This window comes from Xiphophorus couchianus, chromosome 21 (assembly GCF_001444195.1).
Source record: "Xiphophorus couchianus chromosome 21, X_couchianus-1.0, whole genome shotgun sequence".
NCBI lineage: Eukaryota > Metazoa > Chordata > Actinopteri > Cyprinodontiformes > Poeciliidae > Xiphophorus > Xiphophorus couchianus.
In genome coordinates, this window is record NC_040248.1 from 7755620 (window position 1) to 7771013 (window position 15394).

General features: G+C 39.8%; 1 protein-coding gene across 1 annotated transcript; it reads left to right on the forward strand.

Annotated features, from left to right (window-relative positions):
• Window positions 1–259: 259 nt before the first annotated feature.
• Window positions 260–15014, forward strand: ankha (ANKH inorganic pyrophosphate transport regulator a). Its single transcript, XM_028004796.1, has 12 exons — window positions 260–766; window positions 3792–4008; window positions 4210–4328; window positions 4497–4580; window positions 5224–5394; window positions 5477–5611; window positions 6627–6719; window positions 6806–6898; window positions 10800–10929; window positions 11606–11729; window positions 11862–11961; window positions 14255–15014. Exons 1-12 carry the CDS (start codon window positions 671–673, stop codon window positions 14360–14362), a joined length of 1470 nt encoding a protein of 489 aa, XP_027860597.1. The 5' UTR covers window positions 260–670; the 3' UTR covers window positions 14363–15014.
• Window positions 15015–15394: the final 380 nt, after the last annotated feature.

The following is a 15394-nucleotide window of genomic DNA, read 5'->3' on the forward strand; positions in this document are numbered from 1 at the left end:
TGAACTATAAACATCATATTTAAGTGCAAACTGCTGAGTCAGTCTTTAATTTAGACTAGCCAGCAAGGCTGCCTCTGCTTTTGCTGAATTGCTTGCACAAAGAGAGAAATGTGGGTGTACATACATATTCTCTCGGAATAGAGCTGTTTCTGTGTGGTGACTCCTGTCTGTCTGTCCCTCTCTCTCTCTCTCTCTCGTGCGTCTGATGTCACCGTGATGCCACACGCACCTGCGGGTTTAGCAGCAGCGGGATCCAGCCTTCTGGGAGGGTCGTGACTGCCCAGCGGAGGCGCGGCCAAGAGCTCAGCCAAACAATTTATTTAACCAACCTTGGATTATCGCTTCGTCAAACGGGGAAGCTATTCCTCCACCGAAACACCTGGCGGTACCCCACCTCCGTCTCCTCCTCTTCCTCCAATCAACACCCCCTGTCTGTTCGAAGATGGTTTTCAAGGAAGATGCGCCGCTCTGAAATTCCCATTGACCTTCGGATCTTCTCAGCAGCAGCGGCTTCACCTAGCGACGCGCTGCCGCCGCCGCTATCTCCTCCTAACACTCCCCGCTCTCTCTGACTGCCTCACTATCGTTGGATCCCTCGATTTATTTTCCCTCCTAAACAAACAAGACTGAGGCAGATGCTCCTCGCTCTGTCATCCCGGCGGCTTGTACTATGGTGGAGTTCCCATCTCTCAGTCCTTACTGGCCTCTCCTCCGCTTCCTGGTGCCTCTGGCTATCACCAATGTTGCCATCGACCTCGGAGAACAGGTAACGCTCCTCTTCCTCAAACGCCGCTACAGATAGCAGCACCCTCCAACCATCATTTTCTCCTCGCTTGTTTGTTTCGGGCTAACATCATTTAAAACCTCCTCTAAATATGACGCCGACCGTTCCAGACATCTTTATTCCCACAACTGCAGCTATCTTTGCCTGCAGGCTCGTTATTCAACTAAAAATAAAAAAAAGGAGGCCTTTTACGTCGTCACTGCTGCCATGAAATGGTGTGATTTATTATTTTTCTCACTTACACCTGACATTATCCTCCTTCTAATTTGTTTATATATCTTGAGTCAGCTGCATTTGTGGTTTTCAGAGCGCAGATTAGCTCTGTAATTATCATGTTTTATGGCTTGGATATTTCCTGCCCCAGATGGGTTTATCTGATGGCATAAAACACACACTGAGGTTTGGAGTTGTCAGGATTATGCTTATGTAATGGTTCTGTAGGATGGTATAAATAGCGCACACACACACCAGGAAAGGGGGGAGATGAGGGGCAGCTGTTGTCACTGCTATCCTGAAGTTAAAGGGTGTTCTTAAAGTAGCTAAAGGTACAATTTCCTCAATTTTTTAATGTGAAATCCCACAGTAATAATTCCAGGTGCTTGAAAAGGAAGCAACTGGATTTCTCATGTTTTCTGAAAGACTTTTACCTGTTTCTTAACATGGTTTAGAAATACCAGGATTATAAATTGTAGTTGGAACAATCAGGCCTTTGGAGCTGTTAAGGTCACATAACTTAGTGAACCCACTCTCGGTTTGGTTCAGTGTTTGGGTCTTTGTCACTTGATCCAAACATATCATTTAACGATTCCAGATAACCAGTGGTTTGCAGGACTGTTAGGAGAAGTTGCCTTCTGCTCAGAGATAATAGACAAAGTCATGCCACCGCTCTGAGCTTATCTCCTCTTCAACGTTTCCACATATTTGTCATGTTACAGTTACAAGCCTTGATGTGCTTTGTTGGGATTTAGTGTGACAGAACAACACAAGGCAGCTCTTATTTGTAAAGCAGATGATGCAGCATGATGGTGCCATGTTTTACGGCAGGAGTTGGCAACCTGAGGCTCCAAAGCTGTGAGTCGCTCATTGGACCTTTTACAATAGTTCTTAATAACTTTGGCTAAAATCAGCTAATGGCTTTAAATATAGGTTTTAGAAGTTTTCAGTGTTTTATTGGAACAGTTTTCACAGAATTTCTGCAACAAAAAGGACCAGTAATGTGTTTTATTTTATTTTTTACATAATTTTCTGCACATTGAATTATCCCATTGGAAAAATATATCTATCTTATTTGCTTTCTTTTATTTTTATACTTAAAAATAGAAATGAAATGGTTTACCGCTGCAATGTAAGGTTTCTTACTGTCGTTTCAAGTTTCTCTTCTTATAAGGCACTTTGAATGATCTGGTTGCCAAAATGTTTGACAAATTTAGTAGATATTTATCAAAAACTTTAAAGTTGTTTGGTTCTAAACAGGTTAGCGGTTGCTGGACTGAAAGCAAAAATGGCTGTTTGGATTGCAAAGTTTGCAGACTTCTAGTTTAGGGTGTTGGCTTTCAAATTAACATTTGAAAGCCATGAAGCACATCTGTATTCAGGCCTCAGTGAACATATTCTGGAACCAGCTTTGCTTCATTTTTGAAAGTTTGTCTCTGCAGATTTTTCTCATTTTTGCCTTTTTTTTTTCTTTGGATGCATGGAGAACAGCAGTTTTCTCATTTTGTCACAGACTTCTAGATGGACTTAGGTCATTTTATCTCCAACTCCTCAAGAGCTAAAATCCTGCAACCTTTAACCTTTGCACCAACACACTTGAATCAAATGAGTGACTCGTTAACAGATCTTTGTCAAACTAGATGCCATGCTCAAGGGGTAATTCAGTCATTTATTTCAGCTGTGCTATTACAGAGATGTAATTATGCTACATTTTAGTTGTACTTGGAAGTGGGAAATTCCAACTTCCTAGTCAAAAATTCCTTCTGGGAATCTGGGAGCAACTCCGACTACCTTCACTACTAACGACATGTAAGGCTGACTTTGCTTTTCAATATGGCCGCTCATCGCCTCAACAGTAGAAAGACTAGGTAAAATCATGTTTATTTTACAGGATATAGATGTAAGAGTGAAATTTAAATGTCACATGACTCCTGCAATTCTAAATTGAACAAATTAAAAGTGGAGTTTGTTTATGGAATAAAGCTTAAAATAATTTTTGTAAGAGGTAATGAAGACGATGTTTATGGGCGTCGCCATTTTGAAATTCTGACTTCTTAACGAGGACACTGAACTCTCAACTCCGAATTCCCACTTTCCAGGTAACTGGAACACAGCATTGAAACATATTGCCATTCTATTGAAGCTCTTGTCTGTTTAGGTTTATTCTCCTGCTGGAAGATGAACCTCCACTACAGTCTTATGGCTGTTGCAGTCTTAAACGGCAATTCTCCCAGGATTCACTTGTGTTTATTTCCTCCATCATTACATCAACTCCAATCAGCTTTCCTGGCCCTACTAAAGATGATGATGACGATTTTGGGGATGACGTGTTCAGGATGATCTGCAGTGTTATTTTCTCAAAATCCAAGAAGTTCAATTTTGGTCTCATTGAACAAAAGCATCTTCTCTCCACTCCAAATAAAACTTCTTAATGTCTTTGTTTTCCAGCATAAAGGCCAGATTTATGAGCACAACTAAAGGTTGTCCTGGTAAAAGAATACCCCACCCTATAGCTGTTGATCTTTGCAGCTCCTCCAGCCTGTGGGGCCTTCATAAAACTGCTGTATGAGATAAAGTGAACTCTATTCACTAATTCAATTTCTTCTTAGTCCATTGCTTTGTATATTGTATTAGATCCATCTTTCTGCTTCCTTGCTCTCCACAATTAACATAAAATGCATTTAAACCAGTGGTTGCAACTGTTAAAAGTTCAGTGTGGGATTACTTTAAGCAGAAGATGCCTTTATCTGTTCTTATCTCTGCGCCGTCTCTTCATCTCCTCTGTCCCATCCAGGCTCTCAACAGGGGCATAGCCACAGTCAAGGAGGACACGGTGGAGATGCTGGCCAGCTATGGCTTGGCCTACTCCCTCATGAAGTTCTTCACTGGTCCCATGAGCGACTTCAAGAATGTGGGCTTGGTGTTTGTGAACAGCAGGCGCGACCGGAGGAAGGCTGTGTTGTGCATGCTGACGGCCGGAGTCATCGCCTTCGTCCTCCACATCTTGATAGGTGTGTGTTTAAGGGTTGGGATGATGACACCCTGCGCTTAAACCGCGTCCTGTAGACGGGATGTTTTTGGTGGATTTTAAAGTTTTTGTTGACAACTTTATTTTTCTTGGGAGAATTTACAATCAGATTTTTTATTTATTTTTTTTATCAAAACGGTCACAAAGATCTCTGATATATTGTCTCCTTCTTTTTTCCCTTTAGCATACACAGATTTAGGATACTACATTATCAATAAACTCCACCAAGTGGATGAATCTGTTGGGCGAAAGACGAGAAAGGCATTCTTATACCTAGCTGCATTCCCTTTGCTGGATGCAATGGTGAGTGTTCGGAAAAGTGGGATTAATCCACATGTGGAATCATGTATTTAAGCGCACATGACCTAGAAAGGTTTTAATCCTCTAGTTCTGTTTTTCTGGTCCCTTCAAGTAAAAATAGAAAATGAAAGTTTTTAAAATGTAAAATAACCCTGTTAATTTTTCTTCCAGGCATGGATTCATGCAGGCATCCTCCTCAAGCACAAGTACAGTGTCATTGTGGGCTCTGCCTCCATCTCTGATGTTGTGGCTCAGGTAACGAGATGCTTTTGTTTTTAATTCAACAGAAAAAATGCTTCTTTTCAGAGTTTCAATGCCTGAGTAAATTTGGGTCTTCATTCAAGTTATCCCCAAACCTGGAAAAGGAGGAGAATAAAATACATTTTTGATAAATATTAAAATTCTCGGCTTTATTCCTTGTTTTGTTGTTTAGATCATCCACAAGTCAAACTCGAGGCCCAGGAGCCAAATCTTGGCCAGCATAAGTTTTTATGTGGCCAAACTTTTTGTTACAAAATTTGGAAAGGGAAAGAATTTTGCTCATTTGCTGTATTAAAAGAAATTCATCTAGTTTTAAATTATTTTGAGGTCGATTGAAGAAATGTATTCTGATTTATAAAGCAAGGATTTGATTCACTGTCTTTCAAAATACTTGCTATATTCATCAATAAATTAAACAACAGCAGGTTTAAGTGCAGAAAAGTTCACTTTTATCCATTCAGCTTATTATAAATATTTGGTTGTAAAAAGACAAATACTTTGTGTTGAGTATCTTATAAAAATTGTGAAATTCTGACATTTGAAATAGAACAATCTGCAAATGTTGCAGTTCAGACTGTGTTTTATAATATTAATATTAGACATATGCACCTCTAAGTAATGTTGGTGTTTCCTGCAGATTGTGTTCGTTGCCATGTTCCTGCACAGTAACCTGGAATGTGTGGAGCCCATTCTCATCCCAATCCTCTCCCTGTACATGGGTGCCTTGGTCCGCTTCAGCATCGTCGGTATCGGCTACTACTGCAACATCCATGACAACATTCCAGAGTCCAGCGGGCTTGACGTTGGGGTACAGTCTGTGCCTTTGGATAGAGGAGTTTTTACACGATGTGAAGAATCAAAATAAACAAATTGCTTATTTGTTTCTGCAGGGCGACGCAACAATCAAAAAGATGCTCAGCTTCTGGTGGCCACTGGCGCTCATCTTGGCCACGCAGCGCATCAGCCGACCTATCGTCAACTTGTTTGTGTCTCGAGATCTCAAGGGGTCTGCCGACGCCACAGAGGTGCGTGCGTAGAGTAGACATCATGCCGGCACCTCATTATCTATGCACATTTAAGATGCTTTTATAAGCGAAGCTGCTGCTAAAGTTCCCTAATACCTCTTCAGCTGTGTTTGGATTTCAGGGTGTCTACGCATCTGTAAAAAGTCTTACATTTTTGTGTCTAAAATTAAAGCATTAAAATGTCTTAAATTTAGTTAAAAAATGTAAGATGGTCCTAATCACAGGTCTTAAATTTTGCCGTGGCAGGACTGTTTAAGTTTTTTTGTTTTTTGTTTTCCTTGTGGAACTTTTCTGTCATGTAAATGTTTGAGTTGCTTGCAAACCTCTTTGTTCTGTCACTCAAGGTTTTTTTTGGCTACCACTAACTAGCTGCTAATGTACCCTTGCTAGCTAGCTCACTATCTTTTTGTTTCTATTGAGGGTACAAAGCCAGGTTCTCAGTTTTTGCTATGCTTGATTGTAACATCTCAAGTTCCTCCTACCGTCCCCTATATTTATTTATTCTTTTCAATCTTAAATTTCATTCAAGGTGGCATTAAAAAAGGTCTTAAATTTGACTTGCTGAAACCTGTAGATACCCTGGATTTCCCCAGTTGAAATGCCAGACTCCCTCTGGAGCTTTCTGCCTCACAGAGACCAGCGCAGCTACTAGACAATAAAAAAAAAAAAAAGCTGTTTACCAAAACGAACTGACTGGAAATCAGTGACAGCGCAGACTGCCAGTAGTTTGTTTGAGTGATTCACCACGCAAATGTGAAACTCGGGACATGATTACACGGCTCGAGAACATTCCTGCGTGACTTTGCTGCTCCTGCCTATTGTCACTGGCGACACAACGGTGAGCTTCAAGGCGGATGAATCTCTAAAAAAACTTCTGGGAAAGTGAGAGGCGCCGTGTGCGGCTCCCAGGCTGGCTGTTGTTAGGCTGCCGGGATGGATTTAGCCGGGTGGTATTTTTAGATTTAAAGTGACGGCGAGCGGGTGACTTCTACCTGTCCTGTGTTTGTCATTGCAGGCCGTGGCGGTGCTCACAGCCACATACCCAGTGGGTCACATGCCCTACGGCTGGCTGACTGAGCTCAGAGCCGTGTACCCGGCCTTTGACAAGGTAAACCAGACGCTGCAGTGTTTACAGTTTTATATATTTTAGATGTGGCGTACTGCATGACGACGATTTGACCTTTTTCGCGACAGAACAATCCCAGCAACAAGATGGATGCTGGCAGCCCAGTTAACAAATCGCACATTAAAAAGTTTACCTTCTGCTGTCTGGCCCTGTCGCTCACGGTAAGCACAAAGATGTTCACACCCCTTAAGAGATTTCCCCACTTTGTCACATTACAAACACAAATCTGAATGTGTTTTGTGCTAACTGCAACATACTCTGGGGAAAACCCTGCATCTTTATCCTTGCACTTCTCAATTGGGAAGTGCTTTGTCAGTTTATTAAATAATATGCTAATTTGCATCAGAGCTAAGCTTTCTAGCTGCAAAATATATCAAATGTCCTGCATAGTATGAATGCATGCAGCACTTCACTGCCTTAGCATTAAAACTGTGTTGTTGTTTTTTTTTAATTTTTATATATTTGGCAACATAGATGGATTAGACTGACCAAAGAGAGGAAGTGGGTTGGAGACATTTGGAATTATGGAATAAAGAGAGGATACTGAGCAAAATGCAGTTTATTTATATTCAGTACGGCTGTCGACCAATAAATGCCTAATGGGAAACAGATGTTATAAAATTAATAAAAAACCTGATCTGTTTGGAGGACGAAGTCATCATGTTTACATCATCCAAGATTTTCGGTGTTTAGATGTTTTCTTGTATGAACAGTTTCCACCATGTCATGAGTTGTATGTCTGAAAGTGCAACGGCAAATTAATGTGTATTGAATGATTATTTCAGTTCAATAAATCCATAAAACTACTAAAAACTAAATCAGATGTTGGCCAATATTGCGTTTCAGTCTTCATCTTGCACTACGGGCTCAACTATCCACTAGTTAAATAATTTAAAGCAACTAAAAACCTGCTGGTTGCACATAAATGAGCATGTTAGCATGTTTTTGCTGCTTATGTTGAAATCCTTTATCATTGAAAAATTGTCATGATTTGACAACTTTCTGAAGCAAGTTAAGGGTTTGCAGAAACTCTCAACTTGAGGACCTCAGTGGCTTCAGGGATTGTTTTTGTGTAGAGGCAACACACCAACATGTGGAACAGTTTGCTCATAAAAAAAGAGCACTGCTGTTTATAGTTGTTTTTGTGATTTGACTGCCAGTTTTTCCATCTGAGGACTCATACAACCAGCTGTAGGTGTTATGCTGAAACATGCTGGAATTTCTTTATTTCTTTATTCAAGCTGCATGTACTCAGGCAAAAATAAATTCACACTGAGTAAATTATGAAAATCTTTAGACCTTACACCTGCATATTAATGCTCGGAGATGGAGCCTTCATGCAAATGGACTTGGTGTTGGATTGCAGTGATGCAGGCGTCTACATTAGGGTGTTTATTTTTCTGAAGAGTTGATCGTCAATCCCACCTCAGTTCTCAGCTGCTCAGTTGTGCTTTTGCAGTTATTTAAGTCACTTCTCTGCTCAAGTAAGGAAAAACAGGAAATCTGGGGTAAAGTTTTGGTCTTTAAAAAACAAAGGGGAGGAGATTGTCACCCCAGATGTAGAATCACAAAGTTGTCAACAAGAACATGAGGGTGTGTGTACAGAGATAAACACGATCCTGACGTGTCAAGACCTGCTGTGATTGTGAACTTGTGTAAAGCAGTCTAGGAAAAAACTGCAGCGGAGCCAGAGTGTGTGTGACAGAGATCAACATGTAATTCAACTTTATGAGAACAAGCTTATCGTTCAGGATGTCTCAGCTTGTTGAGAAGATGCCGCAGCTGAGTCAGAGCAGAAGAAGGTTTTGCCCGAGGCCTTTCAGATTAGTCTCATGTGACCATGTCCAAGTAAAGTAATGATAGATGCTGAGGTAAACCAAAACTACTAATTAGCAAGTAATCCATTCCCACGTTTTGGCTCAAATCCTCAACTTTTCAGCTGATTTTTCATTTTTCTGGTTTACCTCCAACCTCCAGCTCAAAGTGAGAATTAACATCAGCTGAGAAATGGGAAAACAAGTGATCAGTCCAGTTTCTTCAGCTGGGACCAGTCTGGAAACCAGAGCACTGGGTTTTAAACCGTTCATCAAGCAACGAAAGCTCTTGAAACACCTGAAGTCCTCAAACATTTACTTCAGTAGATTGCGCAGACTTATTACACTGAGAGATGCATTTTAAACATTTCATTTAGGTTTGTACCAAATAAAAACTCAAATTACAGTTTCTCTGAAGATTTTAATTTACATGTGATAATGTGACAAGTATTGGGGGGTGTTCTAGATAGAAGGGGGGGAAAAAATCGGATTTTAGCCAAATTATTCTGAAATTTTGAGATTAATTTCAACCAAAAGGTCAAATTTGACAGAAAATACTTATTTATGGTATCTGTGGAGTTGGTAGACACGGCCGTTTAATAAAGCGTCCGGAGCTTCCTGAATGTCTTAGAGAAGCCTGATGCTGATCTTCACGCTACAATGAATTTATAAAGTAATTCATGCAAAATGAACCCCAACAAAATGTTGAATTTATATATTGTACAGCTCATGCTCAGTCTTTAATGATGTCGACATTTCTGAGTTTTAAAAATCGTTTTTGTTTGTGGTATTCTGAGAAACTGAATTTTAAAGTTTGGTAGCCATAAACCAGAATCTTCAAAATTTAAATGAAATACACAAAAATATATATTGTTTGAAATTTAAGTTTTATTAATTGATCTACTGAAATAAATTTCAATTGGATGGATGCACCCGTTCAGACACAGCCTCATTGTTCGCAGCCCTGTTTATGCCTTAAGGACTTCTGCAGTCGGCTGTATCAGAAATAAACGGAGGCAGCATTTGGTTTCTGGAACAAACTTCCAGAAAACCTGAGATTTGCAGAAACCTTTGGCATCTTTAATTCATTTCTGCGAACATAATTGACTGAGGAACTGATGAGTGATTGAAAGTAGGGCTGCAGCTTATGATTATTTTAGTTATTGACTAATCTATCAATTATTCTGACGATTAAAAGGATAGAAAATGGGCACATTTTGCAGATTTCATTTAAACTCTTAAGGCTTCCTTAAACAATTTTAGAAATGCATCTATATGTGCAAATAAACAATTAAATGTCCCTTTTTTTAAAAAAAAAAAAAAAAAAAAAAGAAAAGAAAAATGCTGTTGCCTAAAATGCAATAGCATAGTACCCCACTACCATACGCTTGATAATTTTTTGCTGCATCTGCAGATCAAAGCAATACTTCTAACTCCTTTCTGCTTGACTTAACATCAATATAGTATAGTGTATTGATTTAATTTTTGGATTAACTAATAACGGAATAGTACAGATTTTTTTTTTTCCCTCAGAATTTGAACCAAGTGTAGCTAAATCTATGGAATCGGAGAAGTTTTGCTATTGCAAAAGGTTGTTTATTTTTTTATGCAAAATGTTTATTTTTTTTATAGTTTGGGTTTAGTTACTGCTTTATTTCAGCAAATGGCCTTTATTTGAAGAGTTTGTATAATACAGTTAATTAATTGATTACCAAGTTAGCTGACAATTATTAGATTAATCATGATTAGACTGATTAATCGTTTCAGCCTTGATTGTTTGTTCAAAGCTTTCTAAAGTGCAGCGGTTTAAAAAGCTTTGCTCTTTGGATCACCTTGAGCTGCTCGCCGTTTTCCATGACTGAACTGCAGAAATCCACCAGCTGATCTGCTGTTGCTCAAAGTTGCAACACTTGACGAGTCATCAGGGAGAGCTTCTGAAGCTGCACTATGATGCATCTGTGTCAGACAAATGCTCTACTTCCCTGTCTTAGTGGAGAGGATAGTTATCGATCGTCTTTTGAATCCATTTGATGGTTTCCAACACGTGGATGTTTTATTCATGATCAGATCAGACGGTTTCCTCCTCGGATGTACTGATCACGGTGCTTTGAGGTGCGATGCTAATACGACTCGTGCTTCGGCAGCTCCTTTGTTTTGCGAGAGCTTCAAAAGCCTGAAATGTTCAGCTGCAGTAAAATCACTAAAGCAGGTCCTGAAGAATAATTGATCCATTTGTTCCAACGCCCAGCTTTGCTTCGTGCTGTTCTGGACCCCGCATGTGTCCGAAAAGATCCTGGTGGACGTCATCGGAGTGGAGTACACCTTCGCCGCGCTCTGCGTGGCGCCGCTTCGGATCTTCTCCTTCTTCCCGATGCCAGGTGAGGTCACAGGTCATTGCTCGTAGGGGAGGCTGAAGGGGGCAGGGCTCTGATTGACCATCGCCACAAGAGCCACCAATCAGTTTGCTCATATCATGGCGTACAGAGATTAGTTTTGTCTGCACTCCAAGTCAGTAGATGATAGAAATGTTCTTTATGTTGTGGTTGTTTTTTTTTCTGTTTTTTTTAAATGGGACATTACATATTAATTGGCATTAATACAAATGAGATTTCCATCTTTAGTCTCATTGGCAGGTTGATGTGATGTTTAATAAGAAAACCAGCCTCAGACTACTGCATCAAGAAAAGAAAATCTTCTTAAAGGGGATAATCAAACACTTATTTGTAAACTATCTTTGTAGTATTTAATAAAAGTTAAGTTGAATAAGTTTAGCATTTTTAAATCTACAGGCTAGATAAATTAGCTTGTATCCTAAGTCACTGTAACAAAAAATCTACTGCTAAACAGATCCATGCGTTTTGTTTGGTTAAATATAGTTTTGTTATTCCACTGCTCAATGTAATCTAAAACTGCAGTGCATTTAAAAATTGCAGTGTTGGCGTGCCACCCTTCTACAGTTTGTGCCCCTGCTTGGCCCCCATTAGAAGAGAACCTGGACACGGCCCTGTGAGGTGGGATGTTTCCCTGACGCCTCCTTCCTCTGTGTGTTTGCAGTGACCGTTCGGGCTCATCTGACAGGATGGCTCATGACCCTGAAAAAGACCTTCGTCCTGGCTCCCAGCTCCGTCCTGCGTATCGTCGTCCTGATCATCAGCCTGGTTGTGCTGCCTTACATGGGGTAAGTGAACACCAGAGAGTTGACTTGTAGCCCTGCGTTTAGTGCACCTGCTGAAAAAGAAGAAGAACTCGCCTTCACCGACGTGGAAACGCGATAAGAAAGGCATCAGATTAAAGTAATCCTCTGCTGCAGGGTCCACGGGGCCACACTCGGCGTTGGGTCCCTCTTAGCCGGTTTCGTCGGGGAGTCGGCGATGGTCGCCATAGCAGCCTGCTATGTTTATAGACAACAGGTGAGATCACTGCAAACACGTTTTGAGCTCCCCCCCCCTCCGTATCTAGAACAAGGTGTTTCCTGCCGTCTTTAATTATAAATGAAGCGTTCAGATCGAATGAGAATGTTGACGCTTGTTTTCAGTGATGGCACGCAAAGAGGAAAAGTCTGACAGGAAAGCTGGGAGATGTTTATTCTTAGCACTGATGGGATGTTCAAACAGTGGAAAGGATGATAACCCAACAACATTGTTCAAAGTCTCTGCAAAAGAGAAATACAAGCTTCTCTTTTCGCCTTATTCCTAAAAGAGGTTTTAACTCATAAAAGTATATAATTAAACCATTAAAACAAACCCAGAACACAATAAACATGCAATAAAAAAACAAGTGAGGTTCATATTAACATTTTTATTGAATGTCAATTTAATTTGTCTCAACCTCAGGGAGTTTTTTTTTTAAATATATTTCATTTATTAGCATAGCTGTTTGTATCAGAAAAATACAAAACAGAGAACCTTCTAATGAGGTTAGCAGTAGTAATATTGTATTCCCTGAAGAAATGCAATGCTTGGCGTGTATCGTGCGTTCACTGAAAAGCTGAAAATTGGATGATTTTTCTGCGTTTTCAAAGTTTTTGCCAGAATTAAGCTGTGATGCTTCTGTTTCCACTGATCGTCTTTCTGATGTTTCTACAACCTGATTGGATTGGATTGTGCCTGTATTACATCCAGAAAAATGGCTAGAAGGGACTGTCTGGTGTATAGGAGTGACAGAGGTCACACAATGGTTGCAGAATAAACACACAAAAACGTACAGAGTACAAGGGATTGAAGTACAAAGGCTGCTGTTTGTGGATATGCAGTAATAAACACGGCAAATGGCAGAAACATCCAGAAGGTTATTGCTAATGCAACTCACCTTTATGGTGGACAAATTAACACAATAACCAGCTTGAACGTTCAGAAAGCACAAAAGTGATCTGGTCTGAAAAGAATATTGACTTTTTGGTCTGGAGTTACTCCAGCGTACTGTGTAAATGTTTATCTGCCAAACCAAGTGGACCACATTTCTGGAGGCGTAGCCCAGAACACCTGAAGCTGCCATTCCAGACTGTTAATGCTTATCTCCATTGTTTTTGCTTTTGTTCTCTTTTTAAATTTGCAAAAACAAAACAAAAAAAAAATCAAGATTAATCTCAAAGTGAGACCTGTTCTGTGCTTTACATCATTATGGTTTAATGGCAATGTGCATAGAACATAAACAAAAATAGCATATAATTTTTATTCCTTGAACATAACCTGGATAATTATGTTCCTGTTGTTTTTGTTCCTTTTGTGTTAGTCCAACCGGTTGCTGGATCTCGGGGCAGGTTTTTATTTATTTATTTATTTTTTTTTGTTATGTTGTCAAAAACAAGACAAAGTAAAACAAGAAAAATGCAGAAATCCTCCTTTAGCCTTTGAATCACTTCTAAGTTGACCAGGCACTTTTATCTAAAAATAATAAATCATTTCACTGCATTGAATCGTTTCAACAACTTCAGCTCTATCCATTAAAATGTTTTTCATATTAAAAAAAAAAAATCTTTTCTGTTTTAAAGTCTGACTTTTTGAAGGAGGAAAAACCTCAACAATTCAATATTTTATAAAAATAAACTACATTGATCAAAAAGTAATGACACTGATTTTTAGGCATTGTTATTTTTGGAGGAATCGGACTGAAAAGCAAAAACCGACAGTCTTTACCCCAAACGGTACCCTTATAAGTGTAATAAAAATCCAATACAGATATTGATAACCTAATAAAAAAAAAACAAGCAATAAAAAAAGACTTTATTTATCCCAAAAGGAAGTTAAATTGATTCATAGCAGCCAATTATCTTCAGAGTCATTGTGCGTAGGAAATATCTCCAGTAGCAGTCAGTCTTTCAACAATTTTTATGAGGCTTCTGACTGAACACTATTGCTTGTTTAGGTCTCACTTTCCAGGTAGCAGAGACGATATTCCGCTGTAGCATGTCTATTGTTGGCAAGCTTTACTAATCCACTTCATTTGCTTTTGCCGCATTCATTTAAATCTGTCTGGCCGTGTGGTTAGAAACCCAGACTGTCTTTGCAAATTCTTCTACTTTGCAAAGATTTACAGTTAGTGGAGGTTCTGCAGGGTCCAGTTTATTGTATCATCACGTAGGAGCATATTTATTTAACCGCTGCGTTTTTACACTTATCAGCAGTATCTGCTGTGCAGCTGCAATCTTTTATTCTCACCTTTTTTGTTGACGTCAGAAAGCACATTTCTCATTCCTGTTCTCAGAAAAACAGCGAGATGTCCAATGAGCTGGTTGTGGAGGGAGGCGACTCCCCCACCCCGATGGACACCATCGAGGAGCTCCAGGTGGAAGAGGAGGCGGAGCATGAGTGAGCGTCCAAAGCACAAGAGGACGACCTCGACGAGGAAGGACAAGACGAGGCGGCTCGGATTGGGGAAAACGTCATCGTGTCGACCTGCACACTATCGAAACGCACACTGTAAAGAAAGCCACGCACCTCCAACCCATTGGTGTAAATACTGTCTGTGGTTAGCCCTGTCCCTTTAGCTGGGTGTGTATCCTTATGTTTTCATTGGGTAAAGAGGGAAACTGACACTGGAGAACCTTCTCCTCAGCAGCAGGAACGATGAGCCGAGTGTTTGTTGAGTTGCCAAAAAAAACAAATAAACTAGAGCTCAACATTTCATGTTACTTTATCAGAGTTTAGGCAGCAAGACCTTGTTGGATTCAAACGCACACAATGTGGAACTTGTTGGGTTGTGCAATCGTGTTTTACATACAATGGTGTACAGATTATTGTTTATATTGGATTGTGTATATTTAATTGCTGCAAGGGGTCAGGAATCCCTCATCAAACCACTGCGTGTTCAAGAATAGCTCTCCGTTTCCCTTTCAGTTCAGTCTGGGAGTTGGACCCACTTTGTTTTGCCAAGCCTTTTTCCTTCTAGTATTCAGACTGTCATATGTACTGTATATACTGTATAGGCATTCTTATTTACAAATAAATTGCTTTATTATTATTAACCTTTTCTGTTATCTGGAATTATTGGAAACTCATCAATTTTAAACAGGATTGAAGTCAGGACTTTCCTGCTTTATTCATTCCTAACCCAGATGCGATGCATGTTTGGACCTGATCGTGTCCAAGTTTCAAACATCTGACCAAATCTGTCAACTTCGGATGAAAGATGAAGATGGACTGAGATGGTTTTGACAAAAATGTCTGAAAAAAACATGAAACAAAGTTTAAAAGTGACTTATTCTGCACCCTTAAACAGGTTAGGATATGTCTATGGGTTATGCAAAATATGTTCACATTTTTTTTGTCTGAAAAGCTCAAGTCTTTGAAAAGCATCAGTAGAGCCTGCTGCTCAACCAACAAGAATACAGCATTGACACAGGAA